At 47.4% G+C, this 15,898-nt stretch overlaps 1 protein-coding gene across 4 annotated transcripts; it reads right to left on the minus strand.

Moving 5' to 3' along the window:
• Positions 1-1,890: 1,890 nt before the first annotated feature.
• ADRM1 (ADRM1 26S proteasome ubiquitin receptor) lies at positions 1,891-12,577 on the minus strand. 4 transcript variants are annotated; one of them, XM_075901090.1, is made up of 10 exons: positions 12,474-12,577; positions 8,868-9,078; positions 8,497-8,613; positions 8,212-8,335; positions 7,725-7,811; positions 5,734-5,815; positions 5,298-5,527; positions 4,486-4,643; positions 3,109-3,211; positions 1,891-2,120 (listed from the first exon to the last, which is right to left on the minus strand). In XM_075901090.1, exons 1-10 carry the CDS (start codon positions 12,560-12,562, stop codon positions 2,014-2,016), a joined length of 1,308 nt encoding a protein of 435 aa, XP_075757205.1. In that variant the 5' UTR covers positions 12,563-12,577; the 3' UTR covers positions 1,891-2,013. The 4 variants fall into 4 exon arrangements, with proteins under 4 accessions (XP_075757205.1, XP_075757206.1, XP_006126238.3 ...); XM_075901091.1 differs by having other exon boundaries at positions 12,536-12,559; XM_006126176.3 differs by having other exon boundaries at positions 8,868-9,096; positions 12,386-12,513.
• Positions 12,578-15,898: the final 3,321 nt, after the last annotated feature.

Genomic DNA, 15,898 nt, shown 5'->3' on the forward strand with positions numbered 1-15,898 from the left:
TGGTCAGTTTCAGCAGCAGCTGACTTGGGGACGCCTGGGGCAGAGCAGCTGGGGTGCTGCTGGGTTGGTCCAGTAGCACCGAGGAGCAGTGCTGTAGGACCAAGCCGGCAGCGCCCCAGCTGCTCTACTCCAGGCATCACCAGCGAGAAAAGCCTGGCCTGCTGGGGGGGGCGGGGGGGGGGCACGCACTAGCTATGCCCACCCCCCCAGCAGACCAGGGAGAGGTGGTCCCGCCTGCATCCTCCACGGCTTTGCTCCGTGTCTCCCGGGGGGGGGGGGGGGGGCATTGTAATAACTAGAATATAAAATTACGGTGGCATTAAAATTGTCTGAAAGGGAATCAAACAGGAGTCATGCAGGGATTAGTTATTGTCCCTCCTATTTAACTTCTTTATCCATGATCAAGAAGAACGCAATCGTTCCGTTTATACAAAAATTCCAGGAGTGGCAAATGAGAACAAGTCACTGATTCAGAGCCACTGGATTGCTTGGTAATTAACTGAGTACAAACATTTGCATCTGGAATCAAAGTAGGTAGCCATGCTTATGCAGTGCAGGAGATACTCCTGAGAAACAGGTGTGGGGGGAGGGGAAGGCACAGTGGATAAACAGACTCCCTATGTAATGTGGTGGCCATAAGAGGAGCTATTGTGTTCCTGGGATGTATAAACAGGAATCTCGAGTACAGGAGAGGTTATGTTACCGTTACATTTGGCAGTGGTGCAGTTACTATTGAAATAGTGTCCAGGTCTGGTGCTTATGCTTGAAAGATGTAAAATAATCCTAGCTCTTCTCAGAACTCCTCAATTTAAGGATTAATAGTTGCCCTATAGAAATAGGCTGAAACAGCAACACCTATTTATCTTAATTAAGCAAAGATTAAGGGTTGATTTGATTAGTCTAAATACTTCTGCAGGAAGCAACTACTTAGTAATGGGCTCTTCAGTCCAGCAGAGAAAGGTGTAACATGATTAGCAGTTCAATCTATTCTCAACAAATTCAGGTTGATGAATTGAACAATAGTTTTACCAGAATCATAGAATAATAGGACTGGAAGGGACCTCGAGAGGTCATCGAGTCCAGCCCCCCGCCCTCAAGGCAGGACCAAGCTCCGTCTACACCATCCCTGACAGATGTCTATCTAACCTGTTTTTAAATATCTCCAGAGAGGGCGATTCCAAGTCATGATGATTCTCCATCTCCCACTTTTTAATCAAGATTCGATCTTCATCCCTCTGTTCCCGTCCCCCAAAAGTCTTACCGATCTTTTTTGGGGAAGTTCTTTGGCCTATGCAGTACAGATCATTTGGGAAACACCGATCTAGTCCAGTGTTTTGCAAAGTGAAAATAAGGGTTCCGCGAGAAAATTCCACTACAACATTTTATAATTATGATTTAATATTTGTGATTTTGCTTTTAAATGTGCAAATGAACTAAAGGTTGAATCTCATGACCTTGTTTATTATCCTTATTTGTGGCCTACTTTTTCAGCTCTATATAATAGACTGTTATTAGGGGGTCTGCAAAATTATTTCGAGTTTAAAAGGGTTCCGGGGCAAAATACAATTGGGAAACACTGGGACTAAATAATGAGCATCTTCTCTTCTGGCCTTTGAAAGTTGTGACTCCTGGCAGCTGCTGTAATATTGACCATTCTTGCAGTAGCCATGAGTCCACTTTTTTTTTTTTAAACATACCAGGGAATATGTGCAAGATATAAGTGGGCATCACAGTGTGTCTTTGAAGATTTCCCTCCTAAAGCCATATTCAAAACTTTACTTAAAAGCAAAGAGCTATATTTAGCACTGGCTTTGGATGAAGAGCCAGAAGCCAGCAAGCATATCAGCTGAACCACTAGCTAACAGACTACTTAATGCTCCAAAACCTCAGTGACTTGGCAGATAAAAATCCTTTATTTGTAGATTCAGCATAAGGATAATACGACATTAGCAAATAATCCTACTGAAGTTGCTTAAATTAATGTCTAGGACTATTCATTAGGGAGCACTTAACTTAATCTAAACTCATATCTTCCTCTTCATCTTTCTTGTCCTTTGATTCTCCATCCTTTTGATCTGACTTGACATTGTTCTGCATTGCTTTGGCAAATGCTTCTACATCTGAAAAATTATGGATATTAGATTAGTTTTGCACTAAGGACAAGATGCATAATCATAAGTTAACTGAAGTTTAAAACTGTTGAAAGTTTGTTTGTATGTTTAGGGTTAACATCAGTGCAATCAACCAATGGAACTTTACTGAGCTTGATACATTACGTCTACACACACAGATCATCTTAATAGATTTGACATCCCAACATTTCCAGGCTTGTCAGAGCTGGCAACAGACACTCCCACTGTCTTTGGTTAATTGATCACACTGCTGCGATAAATTAAGTAACTATTCCATTATGAAAAACAGCAGCTGAGTGACTGCAACACGAAATCTATGTCTAGTTCCTGTCCCAGCTGTTTGCCAGCAATGAGTATGCAAATAGCATATCACTGCCTCGTTTGCATAATTTATGCACACCATTTTTGCAAGGGGAGGGGTAGTATGGACCTTATTTTGCCCAAAACCACCTTTTCCCACCAGATCTTTATGCCCCAAAAAAGGAGGTTTACTGAGCTGGCAGGAAAAGGGGGTTTGTGCAAAAAGAAAACGTCCACACTACCTTTTTGTTGGCATGGTGATATGCTAATCAGCACCTCATTTGCATACTCACTGCCAGCAAAACCAGCAGTGTAGACATAGGATGCAAGCTCTGCTGCATTTGGGCATTGCACATACTTTAGAGAGCGCTCCAGAAAAGCGACTTTAGCATTTCAGTCAAAAAAGCAGCCTCAAAGCAACTTACCCATCACCTCAAGAGACTGAATACACACACTTAAATGTTTAGACTGTGTGTCACAAAGTGGAGTCTAGTAATTTCATTTACTAGTTAAGTTTTCAGAAAAGCCCAAAAACTAAATATTTTAGGCATTTGAGTGGCTTTTTAAAAATCTTTCCCAGCATCTATTCCCATGATTGAATATGGTCTGTCATTAACTACAGGGCAACAATGCTGTAAATCCATGCTCTTTCAATAGAAAATATAAAAACACTTACCACCTTTATTTGCTGCATCTACTGCCTCAGCTGGTAAGCCAAACTGACTCATTAGTGGACCAAGTTGTCCAGAAGCTAACGCAGCACTGAACATGCTCAATGCCTGTGAATTAGAGGCAATACCAAATAAAACTTGCATTTTGTTTCTGCAGTATTTGAATATATTACTCTTCACCTTGGTTTTGACATAGAAATGATATAATACAAATGCGCTGATGCAACACCAAGGATTGGAACTGAACGTGGAACCTCTAGAACTTAGTCCATGAGCCTCTACAACTTGAGCTAAAAGCCAGCTGGCTCTCAGAGAATGCATGGGCTCTACAGCCCTAGCTAAGTGGACTAAGGGCATCTATGGCAGAGTGGATGCTCTCTTGTGCAAGAAAGCTCTGATGGCCATTTAGCCATAGGGGTTTCTTGCACAAGAAATTCATGTTGCTGGTCTACACTGCCCTCTTGCGCAAGAGGATTTATTCTGTGTAGGGAGAGGAATAACTCTTCCGGAACAAGCCCTGTTGTCCGACGCTGTACTGTAAATTTACTTGCGCAAAAACGCACGTGCAGTGGAGACACGCACAAAAACTTGCCGGAAGAACAGCTGTTCTTGCGCAAGAAGCTGCCAGTGTAGACGTAGCCACAGGGTATTAATTTAAACCAATTTAGCTAAAGCACAGAATGGGGATACTGACTTTCAAATCAAATTTGAACAGTGCTCTAAATCAGGTTTAAAATTATATTAAAAGTGTATCCACACAAGGGCTTGTAGCAAAAAACTGATTTGTTAAATTGCTGCAACTTTTGTTTTTGGGCATGCTCAAAGAGGAAGACTGCAATAAGCAAATCTCTTTCCTACCAATTTAAACTTCAAATTACTGGACATGTTAGACAATCTCCTTAAAGCTACCAGCCCACCCATCTAAGGATGTTCTGAGATTGTGGTCATAAACTCTGTTTGAAAATTTTCATTACAAAGAGATGGGGGAACCCCAGACCAAGGATCAGAGTGTCTTTAGACTTTGTGGGATTAAGTCACTGGCATGGAAAAGCAAGCTCTTGGTATTTATGAGCATCCAATAGGGAAAAAGCACACAGACAAATACACTTGAGACTTGTGTAACTATTTTATGCAGAAAATATTGGGGGAAGGGGGGGTGCGGAGAATTTGATCCTAACACTTGCATAAAAACTAACAGATGCTCAACTGCTTGTTAGCTACATGAAGCCCAGGAAACTGAAGTATGCCCAGTCTACACTGAAAAGATAGGTCAACTCGTGTGTGTGAAAGATTCACAGCCTTGAGTAGCACAGTTACGCTGACCTAACCCCGAGCATAGATAGCACTAGGTCAACAGAAGAATGTGTCATTGTGGCATCTACCTGTTGGAACTGGGGAGATGTCAGAGTGTTCTGAATCTCTTCTGCTGTCTGCGGCAGCGATTCCCCAGATGGAAGATAAGGCAGCAACCGTTCTTGAACTTCAGCATTTGCCAAAATGGGAGCCATGATCTCAGGAGTCAGAACACTGGCCAAGTCAACTAGGATAGAAAAAAAGCACAGTGGTTTACTTTAACTAGAGCCACTAGTATTCACTTCAGCCACTAGGGATGTGAACGTTTAGTCGAGAACATAGTTAACTGATGAGCTAACCCTCTTGGTTACACACAGCCCCCTCCTCTCCGCTGCCTCTGATACAGAAGCAGTGGGGGAGGAGCGGGAGGGAGGTGGGAGCCAGTGAGTGTGGAGAGCCAACTTGAAAAAGACAGCGGGGGGAGGGGGGAGACAAGGGAGCAGGTACACACAGGGATCCCAGGGGCAGCAGCATATGGGGGGCAGGGGAGATAGCTGGTACGCATTGAACTGTCTGCCTTACCCACCTCCTGCTGTCTCTCACGGAGGCAACAGCATGCGGAGAGAGGAGAAGCAGAAGCCCCGCCCTGCATGTAAACTTGTACCTGGGTGCACATTTACACAAATAAATGCATCTTAACATCCCTAGTGAATGATGACATGCAACACTCCACTTTGGGCATGTAACATTCTCTGGGGGCAGTCACAAGTTCATCATTTATCCAAAGTCAGTTCGAGTTCATCAGAAAGGTTTTCAAACCAATCTGAAATTGTACAGGACAATAAAACAGCTTTAAAGGCACATATGGCATCCAACAGCTGTCTGGTCAGTGCGCTGTTACCTTGCTGTCCTGCTGCTCCAGATGGCACATTCATAGTAGCTAAAATGTTCTGAAGATCACTCAGCTGAATAGGCTGAGTTGGGCTTGTTGCTGTGCTGGTTCCGTTGCCCGAACTTGGTGCAGGGCTGGGACTGGCTGCAGTTGCAGCCGCAGGAGCGGATGGAGCTGGTGTTACACGTGTAGAGGAAGTAGTGGATGATGGGGTTACGGCAGCTGACTGGCTGCGAGAACTACAAGTATAATTCATATAATTAATTGGAGAAGCACTTAGCACTTTAATTATCAGTTTCCTACCAACTTTGGGCATGTGTGCTCACAGAGGGGCTATTTTAAGAAGCAAGAAATCTTATTTCCCATAGTTTTATTCACTAGTCCCCAGTTCTCCACAGTTCAGTGAAACAATCAGAAGAACTACACAAATAGAAGTATCATTTACCTTGATGATGAGCTGTTGGTTGGAGGTCCCCCACTTCCTAGTAAGCTAGCCAGGCCAGGTCCTGTCAGTGCACCAAGCCCACCTTTCATAAACGATTAAAAGGCATTTAGAAACTATTGTATGTTCTTTCCCTTTATAAAAATAAAGCCATTTCTTTAGATTTGACTTAACTGCACTGCCAGGCAACATTCCCCCCCCCCTCCCCCGCACTGTAAAGAGAGGTCATTTTTGCACCTCCAGTCACACATGCTAAAATAATGGGGGGGAGGGGGGGGAAGAGGAGGAGAGAAGAAGTGGAATAAAAAGCTATTCTTTATGGAAATACAGGTATTTTTATTTTCTAATTTTAAACCCTTATTAGAATAATCCCTGTCCAAGAGATGCTTGTGCTTAATAAACTGTTCAACTCCTAACTATATAAAAAAGATAAAGTGGCCTTGGTTTGTACAATACAAACAAAATCCTCTCACCCAGAAAACCCCCTCAATCCCCTTCAGTTTTAATTCTAGTGCAAGGTGGCAGCATTGGACAGGCAGTTCTGTGTTCACACACTCTATAGGCAGAACAAAATCAAGTAGGATGGTCCATTGCTTCCAGTAAAATACTTCACAGCATGGAATTAATGTATGGCAAAAGGCCAATATAGTGATGAGGTAAGTATCTTGTACACAAGACTTAAACAAACAAACAAAAACAACTAAATCATCCAGCCTGTTCCTAGTCATAGCTTCTAAAATGGCAGCAAGAACAAGCTACACAGAATTAGAGGGTGGTTTAAAAAAATGCATTTAATGATTTCTCCTTTTGAATTGTCTCTTAAGCCATGTGATGGCCACTATCTCCATTTATTATATTCCACTTGCTGCTGCTCCTTATTCCAAGTCTAATTTCTGTGACTTTCCCACATGAAAAATCCACATTCAGTAATCCAGTCTTTTGAAATCAAACAATCTGAAGACCTAGAGAGGAGAGCTATTGCCCCATTAGCATATTCATGATGGACTGAAGCTACAGTGGGAAAACATAGGAATGAGAAAGAAACAAGCTATTTGTTTCGCTGCTCTTCTGTCCCCTCCTTTCTGCAGTGTTCCCCCAGCAATAGTGGCTCATGCTGCCTTCTCCAATAGCACATTTTCTCCACTGTTCCTTAATCATACCACTTTCACAGTAGGAGCAAAACAGACTGCAAGGCTAGTGTCACTTTTGAACTATGCTGCAGTAGTTCATGTCGGGAAGCTCATGTATGAGCAGTAATGAAAAGACTCTGAAGGAGAGGTGCGCAAACCAGATGAGACACAGATGCCATCCAAGGTTTGCCACTCCCAATCCTAGCAAGGCCCCAAGACCAGTACAAAGATGGCATGATCGGCATCTACAAAAAGAAGCACCTTGTCTCACTGATCAGCAAGTTACTAAGGGAATATGATCACTGATCACTAAAGGGAATGCGCACCTTGAATAATCTTAAGCTGCCCTATGGCTAAATAAAACCAAGTGAGATACAGGAGACCCTCACAATTTGTGGTTCAGCATATTTACGAATCTCCTGTCTCATCTACCAAGAATGGCGAGGGTTTCCTCTATGTATCACTATCAAGTTTAAGGAGAGGAGGTAATTAGGAAATTCAAATCAACCACTGCCCTCAAAAATATGCAGAATGTTCTCCTCCAACTCCCTTCTTGGAAGGTAGTCTTCTGCTCAGTAGCCATCTTCCTGCTCCCTTCAATCCTAGAACACTAGATTTGTGGGGGGGAAGCCAGCACATGACCAACATGTGCCAAAGTTGAACTACTGGTCATTCCTCCCTCCCCCCCCCCCCCAGTTTTGTTTCCCTACCTATTATGTTATCTTTGAGGAAGAGACTTTCCTTGTCACATGAAGAAAGTACCATTGAAAATTAACAACAGTGGAAGAAAATGAGTATAAAGGTAAGATTTAACCCAGGAGGAAACACACACCATTGTGGCATAAAGATATGAAAGCATTTTACCAAGTCCTCCTAAGCCCGTTGGTCCGATCAGCTGCATGAGCTGGTTATGACTCATGTTTCCAAGAAGGCTTTGCAAGCCACCCTCACCTAAAGAAAAAAATAAAAAACAAAACAAAAACAAAAAAACAACACATTTTTCATAAAACTCTGGCTCAAGCAGCAGATTGACATTTTTCAAAGAAAAACCATTTCAAGTGTTTACTATTTTAAGATGCTCAAAAAGGTGCAGCTTAGCTTTAGAAAAGGGAGTATTCCAGAAAACTTAAACACATACAACCAACAGGAGTTTCTTCCACCAGACTCATTTGTCAGCCTGCTCTCTCTTATGACCGCAACAATTTATTTTGCTAAAGGTGTGTCTGCATTTCTAGTATAACCCTTCTCCCCAGGTCACCCTCCAAAAGTCAGCAGGGACTTGTTCCTAAAAAATGGTGAAGTGTACAAAAAAAAATTTTCAAGCTGAAAAGAAGCAGAGAACAGACTGTACCTCCTAGTGCTGAGAGCTCATGGCCTCCACTTCCACTCCCACTTAAAGCACCAGGCATTGGTGGATTGTTGAGATACTCATTCACTTTTCGGCAGTGCTCCTCATCTTTATCAGTCTTCGGTTCCTGCAAGAGAGAGTTATTCTTAAGCCTCTAAACAGCTTCATTAGAGATTAGAAGTTGGATAATTCTTTAAAGTGCAGTCTCCCATCTATCCCCTCCTTGAATATCTCTCTCACATGGAATTCCTTTGTTTCAAATCATGTTATCATTACTTTGCCACAAACCTGCATCCAGAAGAAAAGTCGCTTTGATCCTGCCTTGAACTTCAACACATACACACGACCCGTAGTACACTGAGCTACCCTCTTAAATTCACAGTCATCAGGGAAAATAATCAAGTCCTGGAAAAGAGAGACATTATAACAAGAGATTTAGGAAATATTCTAATACTTCTTTGCTTACTCCTGACACAAACCTATCTCTATGCCTTCTTCCATACTGCCCCTTACACCAGATACGTACTTCCAAAGCCTATTTGAAAAGCCAACACCTGTCTTATACAAGTTTCTCCTTAAAGACTTTCACAGAGAATCACAGTACAGGATACAAAAGAGCCATTACAAAATTAAAATATTAACAGTGAAGTTATACTCACATCTTCAACATTGCCAGAAGTCCTGTCCTTCCAACAAAAGTGAATGAGGGAGTCATCAGTTTGCTGGATATAAACAAGGCCTTTTCGTTTATCTGGAGTTACAGTACTGCCTTTCAGAGACATCTTTCCTGCCCGAAATTCCACCAAGTATTTACTGGATGAGCCACGAGAGCCTGGCACCAGGCTGGGAAACAATGCCCCTGAAGACATCCTGAAAAGAGACAATGGTCTAGAAATATTATTATATCAATTGTTTTTCTCTGCTGCAAAGACTCAGACTCAGACACTTTAAGGTCAGAAGGGACCATTATGATCATCTAGTCTGACCCCCTGCAAAGTGCAGGCCACAGAATCTCGCCCACCCCTCTTAGAATAATCCTCTCACCTATGTCTCAGATATGGAAGCCTTCAAATACTTTGAAGGCCCCAACATGCAGAGAGTCCTTCAGCTGTGATCTGTGCCCAATGCTACAGAGGAAGGCGAAAAACCTCCAGGGCCTCTGCCAATCTACCCTGGAGGAAAATTCCTTCCTGACCCCAAATATGGCGATCAGCTAAACCCTGAGCATGTGGGCAAGACTCACCAGCCAGACACCCAGAAAGTTCCCTATAGCAACTCCTATCATCCCTCCATTGACCTATTTCCAACTGATAATGAATGGTCAATTAGTTACCAAGATCATGTTATTTCATCCAACCATCCCCTTATCATAGAATCATAGAACTGGAAGAGACCTCAGAAGGTCGTCAAGTCCAGCCCCCCGCTCTAGGCAGGACCAATCCCATCTAAATCAACCCAGCCAGGGCTTTGTCAAGCCGAGACTTAAACACCTCTAGGGATGGAGACTCCACTACTTCCCTAGGTAACCCATTCCAATGCTTCACTACCCTCCTAGTAAAAAAGTTTTTCCTAATATCCAATCTGGACCTCTCCCACCACAACTTGAGACCATTGCTCCTTGTTCTGCCATCTGTCACTACTGAGAACAGCCTCTCTCCATCCTCTGTGGAACCTCCCTTCAGGAAGTTGAAGGCTGCTATCAAGTCCCCCCTCACTCTTCACTTCTGCAGACTAAACAGACCCAAGTCCCTCAGCCTCTCCTCGTAGGTCATATGCTCCAGACCCCTAATCATTTTGGTTGCCCTCTGCTGGACCCTCTCCAATGCTTCCGCATCCTTTTTGTAGTGGGGGGCCCAGAACTGAACACAATACTCCAGATGTGGCCTCACCAAAGCCGAATAAAGGGGAATAATGACATCTCTGGATCACATAAACCTGAACCAATAACTAACTTCACAAGAGAAATCTGTCCACCATTTGCAATGCACTATCAAAGAGCTGAAGTGCTAACAAAGCCATAGCAATTATATGGAAAAGGCTCCAATGTTCCCCACTCCATTACTCTTATGTCACTGATCCATTAACTTATTAAAAATGAAAATGGCTTATTCCTGAAACTCATTCTTTGATCCTGAGAAGCATGACACAGGCCAGACCAATTCTGTGTGCTTCAGAACACTACTGTAAATGATCCTCTCTTTCAAATCTCTCTTAAAATCTCTATCACAGTAGTACTCCAGCTAGTAATTTGCACAAAGGCTAATACCTACAATAGCTATCATAGCAAAAAGTTTTTATAACTAGAACATTGTGTTTTTTCAAAACAGCCTGATATAGGTGCAGTGTATTCCACAGTAACTATGTCAATGTGTAGTCGACTATATGATTAACCGATAATCCTACTGTATCAGAGGCAGTAAAGGGGGGAGGGTAGGAGCTGGTGCCTGTGAAGAGCTAGCTTAAAAGCCAGCTCCCCATGAGTACCAGATTCACCTACCAGCCCTGCCTCAGGGACTATCGAATAGTCATGTAACCAATAACACTGTGCGTGGTTACACAACTATTCATTAATACTATCTCAAACATCCCTATTCCACAGTACTGCTTGATGTAGCCTAAAAAACTACTCAGAATATTTAGAGACGTTAACAATTAGACTAAGATAAACCCTCAGAAGACCTTGTCACACAGGCTTTGCATTTGCTTCTGAAAAGCAGGTGCCATTGTTTGAACCAAGCTTAAGTGCAATTAACATTTGAACAAAAAATTGCACATCTTCAACATACTTTAAAATATTCTTGTACCAGTCACATAAGAAACTATACACAGAGGTAGCGGTTTTAGGCAGTTTCAGCAAAAACAGGGAGATTCTTTCACATCATGGTTCTGACAAAGTGAACTACAGCCCACAAAAAACTTATGCCCTAATAAATGTGTTAGTCTTTGAGGTTCCATAGGAGTCCTCGATGATACACAAAGAAGTTCAGTGACTGCCCTCAAGTTGCATAACAAAGTAACAAACAGAAGGAGCAGCAAAAAACAGGAATCCCATAGTCATGCTACATTCACTACCAAGCTACCTGGTACACACTGCATATGCATTCGGGAAATAAGAGCGTGATCTTGAGCTATGTGTACTCAGAAAGCAGTGCCTATGTAGAACAGCTCTGCATACTTAAACATTAATTTGTCCTTGTATAGAATAGTGACACTGTAGGATAACCATTTACATGGTTAACGGAGAAGCCTGGGCATATCAATTACCACAAACAGTTACACACAGGCTCCTGCCCTGCTATGGACTGTTTCAGAGCCCACAGCACAAGGGGAGAGCCAACAGCTGCGCCACACTGGCTTCCAGGAGCACTGATAGAGGCAGCAGTGCTGGGTGCCAGCCGGCACGGGCCTGGAGCTAGCTTAGAAGTTGGCTCCTAACACACGCCAGCTCCCAGGGAGGTGGCTACCCCCCTGCGCCACAGATGCACGTAGCCATGTAACTGCTGAAATGTTCAGCAGTTAGTTACCCAATTACCCGGTTTTTAACCTCCCTAATGCAGATTACGCAGGTGTTTTTTTAACTATGCAATTCACTCCACGTGACCCATGTGCCAGCAGGCCTGACGTCTGCCCAAGTCCCCAGGCAGCCTGGAACGGTGCCAGGCAGGAGTCACCCCAACCCACGTAGCCCTCGAATTGGAAAGGACACGTAGCCACCGCAGAGCCAGCCGGGGGCAGAAGCCTGGACGGGGACTCGCTTCTCGCCCCGCCACCGGCCCGGCAGCGGACTTGGGGCGAATCATTTCACCTCCGAGGGGCAGTTTCCCCACTGCCGGGGGGGGGGGGGGGCGGTCCGAGCGCACGAGCCCGCAGCGCCGCTGGCAACCACCCAGGGGCGCAAGTTCTACGCCCCATTTCCGCGCAGCCCGAGCCCCCGCGCGCAGCGACCAGGCCCGCGAGCGGCTGAGTCACGCGCGAGACCCCCACACCGCTCCCGGAGCGGCGGCCCCACAGCCCGGGGCTCGATTCCCGCCTGGGGCGAGGGGTCCCAGCCCGGCCGCGGGCCACACGCCAGGCCGCACAGCGCGGCGGCGCCTCGCCCGCCCAACGGCCGCCCCCGGGGCTCGACCCTGCCCCCCTCGAGCCCGACTCCACCCCCATGGCGCGTCCCGGCGCTTACTTGCCGCCTTTCCTCGGACCCCTCGCCCCACAACTCTTCCGGCTCCCGGTCCCCTGAGGAAACCCAACCGCCCCGCCTACTTCCCCACCTGCCATTGGGGCTGGCCACTTCCGACGGGCTCTTTCGCCCTTCCCATTGGACGGATCGTACATCGGTCAACGCGATGCGGCCCGACATGCACCGCGCCGGCTTCGCTGCGTTTGGTTGAGAGCGAGCTCCCGCCCCCTTCCGCCCGCTCCGGCTTTTGTGCTGTGTCATAACGGACGAACCACTCGCAAGGGAGCGGAGGGGAGGCCTCTAGCGACTCTCAACGGCACGGACTGTCCCTGCGGGGGGTAGAGCACATCAGCGCCCAATATGGAACTGACACTAGTGGAACGGCCCATTAACTAGGCCCCTACTGGGTTCGGGGCAGTGATCCCTATTGCGACCCAATGGAACAAGCCGGAGCAGACCATCGATCCTGGGGGGGGGAGGCCATAGGGACATCCTGTAGAAACGAGTGCGTAGTGGTTCATCTGTGATGGAGCGGGGTGGAGGGGGAGGAAGGAGAACAGCTTCTAATAACCCTCAATAGAAGTGTCTGTGGAACAGCCCATTCTCCCTTTGGGGTTGGGGGAGCCCCCCCCCCCCCCAATGGAACTGCCTGGAGCAGTGAGGAGCATCCCCGGTCCCATCTGCCCTTGAGCACGTGGCCCTCTTGCTCAGCTCCCCTGCTGCTCAGCCAGGTTCTGCCCTCAGCTGTCTGCCTCTGATCCACCTGCAGGGGACGAGCCCCTCCCTGGGGGCTGAGAGTGCCCAGCCCAAACCCCCCGCTGCCTGGGGAGGAGGAGGCCCCTGGATAGCCATTGCCAAGCCTGGGCTAAGAGATTCTGGCAGCTGGGATCGCCCACGAGGACAGGGGAGGTTTTGTGTAGCATGATGGATGCTGAGCTATGAGCAAAGGAGCACTGCAGTGTAATGCAAGCACACCCTCCGCTGTGGCCCAGCACAAAGGGTGACAGGAGGGATCACCTGTCTGGTTTTCCTTTTCATATTCACATACCCTCTGCTTCTTGTTTCCCACCCCTTCCATTTTTTCCCCTTTCTCCCTATTTATTTTGGGTCTGGACATCCTAAACTCAAAACTCCAGTCATCTGAAAAAGTGGGCTTTGCCTATGAAAGCTCATGATACCATCTACATATTTTGTTAATCTATAAAGTGCTACCAGACTATTTGAGGATTACCTGTTGTGTTCTCTCCCTCTGGGGCATCTGGTATTGGCCGCTGGCGGCAGGCAGGATACTGGGCTAGATGGTCCTTTCATCTGACCTAGCAGGGCTTGACAAGCGGCGTCGAGCCCTGCTTGCCAGCCGCACGGTTTGGCACCCCGCGCATGCGCAGACCATGCTGCAGCGCTGTGCTGGGCTAAAATCTACTGCCACAGGCGAGTAGATTGCCATAATTGTCGGGCCCTGTGACCCAGAATGGCATTCTTATGTCCCAGGCGTCAGCCAAGTGTCTTGACGTGGCCAAATCAAAGGGATACTTAGATCAGTGTCTCCCAATTTTATTTGGCCACAGAATCCTTTTCAGCTCAAAAGAATTTTGCGGAACCCCTAGTAACAGTCTTCTATATGGAGCAGGCTGGAAATGTGGGGTCAGGGTGGGGGAGAGGAGCGAGGAGGATTTGGGTATGGGGTCTGGGCACAAAGGGGAATGCTTAGCTAGCTTGGCACCCTGCTGTAGCAGGGAATGCCTCCAAGCAGCACACTCTTGTTCCCCCAGCAGGGGGTGGGAAAGGGAGCTCAGTTCACCGGGGGCCCCCATGCAGCAGGTATCTCAGTGCAGCTGCAGTACTAGGTCAGGCTTCCCGCTGGCAGGGGAGGGGGCAGAGCCCCAGCTGAGTTCCACACAGCCCTTACCAGGGCACAGGTGGCAGTTTAAAAATGCTGAGATCTGGGAGTGGCTACTCAGCACCTAGGACCCAGCCACCCCTCCCCTCCCGGCAATAGCAGCTGCTGTAACAAGCTACCACCTGCACATGAGGCAGCTGCAGCTGTGAAGCACCAGAGGCCCCATGGGACGGGCAGTCCTGTGGCATGAGAAAAGGACCACCTGGTGGGGCAACTGCGTGGGGGGAGGAGCATCAAGAGACACATGCCTCCAGAAGCCTGCTCCTGCCAGCACAGATCTAATGTGAGCTGCCTACAGGCGCTGTAGGGGGCAGAGGAGTAAAATTTTCACGTGGAACCCTTATTTTCACTTGGGTTCTGCAGAACACCATTTGGGAAACACTAACTTGGATTGTAAACCCACAATGGGCACTCTAGCTAATGAGGGGCCTACCCAAGCAGCCCTCCATCTCAGAGGACCGTAAGATTGTTGTAACAAAGACCATCTCCCAGGGTAGGATAGCTTTATTTTGCTTACATACCTACAATTTGTGGGGTGTGCCACCTGAAATATGGGAGCGCTTTGATTGGACAAAGTGCATAGTTCTCTCAGTCTGTGTCTTGTGCACTCAGCATGCACCTCACTTCACATGCTCTTTATTTGTGTGCGTCATGTCAGAGGTATTCAGATAATGTTGGAAGGAGGAGTGGGGCTAAGATGCTAAGAAAACTGTCCTTTATTTTTAAAAAATATAATATTGACAAACCTACTATAAAAGAAACTTAAAAAAAACAACAAATGGTCTAGCAGCACTTTATAGACTAACAAGACATGCAGATGGTATCATGAGCTTTCGTGGGCACAGCCCACTTGTTTGCTAACTGAACACAGCTCATGTCCATTACTCCTGCAGGCCCTGCTCAACTTGCAGTTGTGGCAAGAGAAAACATTCCTATGCAGGCAGTTCCGGGAGCTGTCTCCCTTTGCTCATGGCCAACAATAGAGTCAGTGGTTCCCAATGCGGTGCCCACGGGCACCATGGCGCCCGCCGGGCCATTTTTTGTGCACCCGCCGAGTGATCAGGGCTGGCCCCGTCCCTGGGTGCACGGCCCATGGGCGGTGCCAGCCCCTGGGCACATGGTGTATGGGTACCGTTGGCCCCGGGCGTGCAGCACATGGGCGGCCCCGCCCCAGGGTGCGCAGCATTTGGGTGGCTCTGCCCCTGGGTGCGTCGTGCAAGGCCTGTGCCGGCACCCAGCACACAGCACAGGAGTGGCGCCGGCCCCGAGCGCACAGCACATAGGCAGTGCTGGCCCCAGGCACACAGTGTTTGGGTGTCCCCGCCCCTGGGTGTGCAACGCAAGGACTTTGCCAGCCCCTGGACGCACAGCATATGGGCAGTGCTGGCCCCTGGGCACGCGGCACAGTGGTGGCACCGGCCCTGGGCACACAGCACTGGAGCGGTGCTGGCCCCGGGCATGCGGCGCATGGGCTGTTCCGGCCCCGGCGCACAACGTATGGGCAGCCCCACCCCTGGGCGTGCAGCACAGCAACAGCCCAGTCCCAGGCATGTGGGCAGCCCCCACCCCTGGGCATGCAGCACAGGAGTGGAGCCGGCCCCGGGAGTGCGGGGTAT

This window comes from Pelodiscus sinensis, chromosome 18 (genome assembly GCF_049634645.1).
Source record: "Pelodiscus sinensis isolate JC-2024 chromosome 18, ASM4963464v1, whole genome shotgun sequence".
In the NCBI taxonomy this organism is placed as follows: domain Eukaryota; kingdom Metazoa; phylum Chordata; order Testudines; family Trionychidae; genus Pelodiscus; species Pelodiscus sinensis.

Coding starts and splice junctions, on each gene's coding strand:
- ADRM1 (XM_006126176.3), bottom strand. CDS start 12,480: ATGGCAGGTGGGGAAGTAGGCGGGGCGGTTGGGTTTCCTCAGGGGACC. Junction 8,614..8,867: donor CTTCTGGCAATGTTGAAGAT/GTGAGTATAACT, acceptor TCTCTTTTCCAG/GACTTGATTATTTTCCCTGA. Junction 3,212..4,485: donor CATCTCCCCAGTTCCAACAG/GTAGATGCCACA, acceptor TCTAATTCACAG/GCATTGAGCATGTTCAGTGC.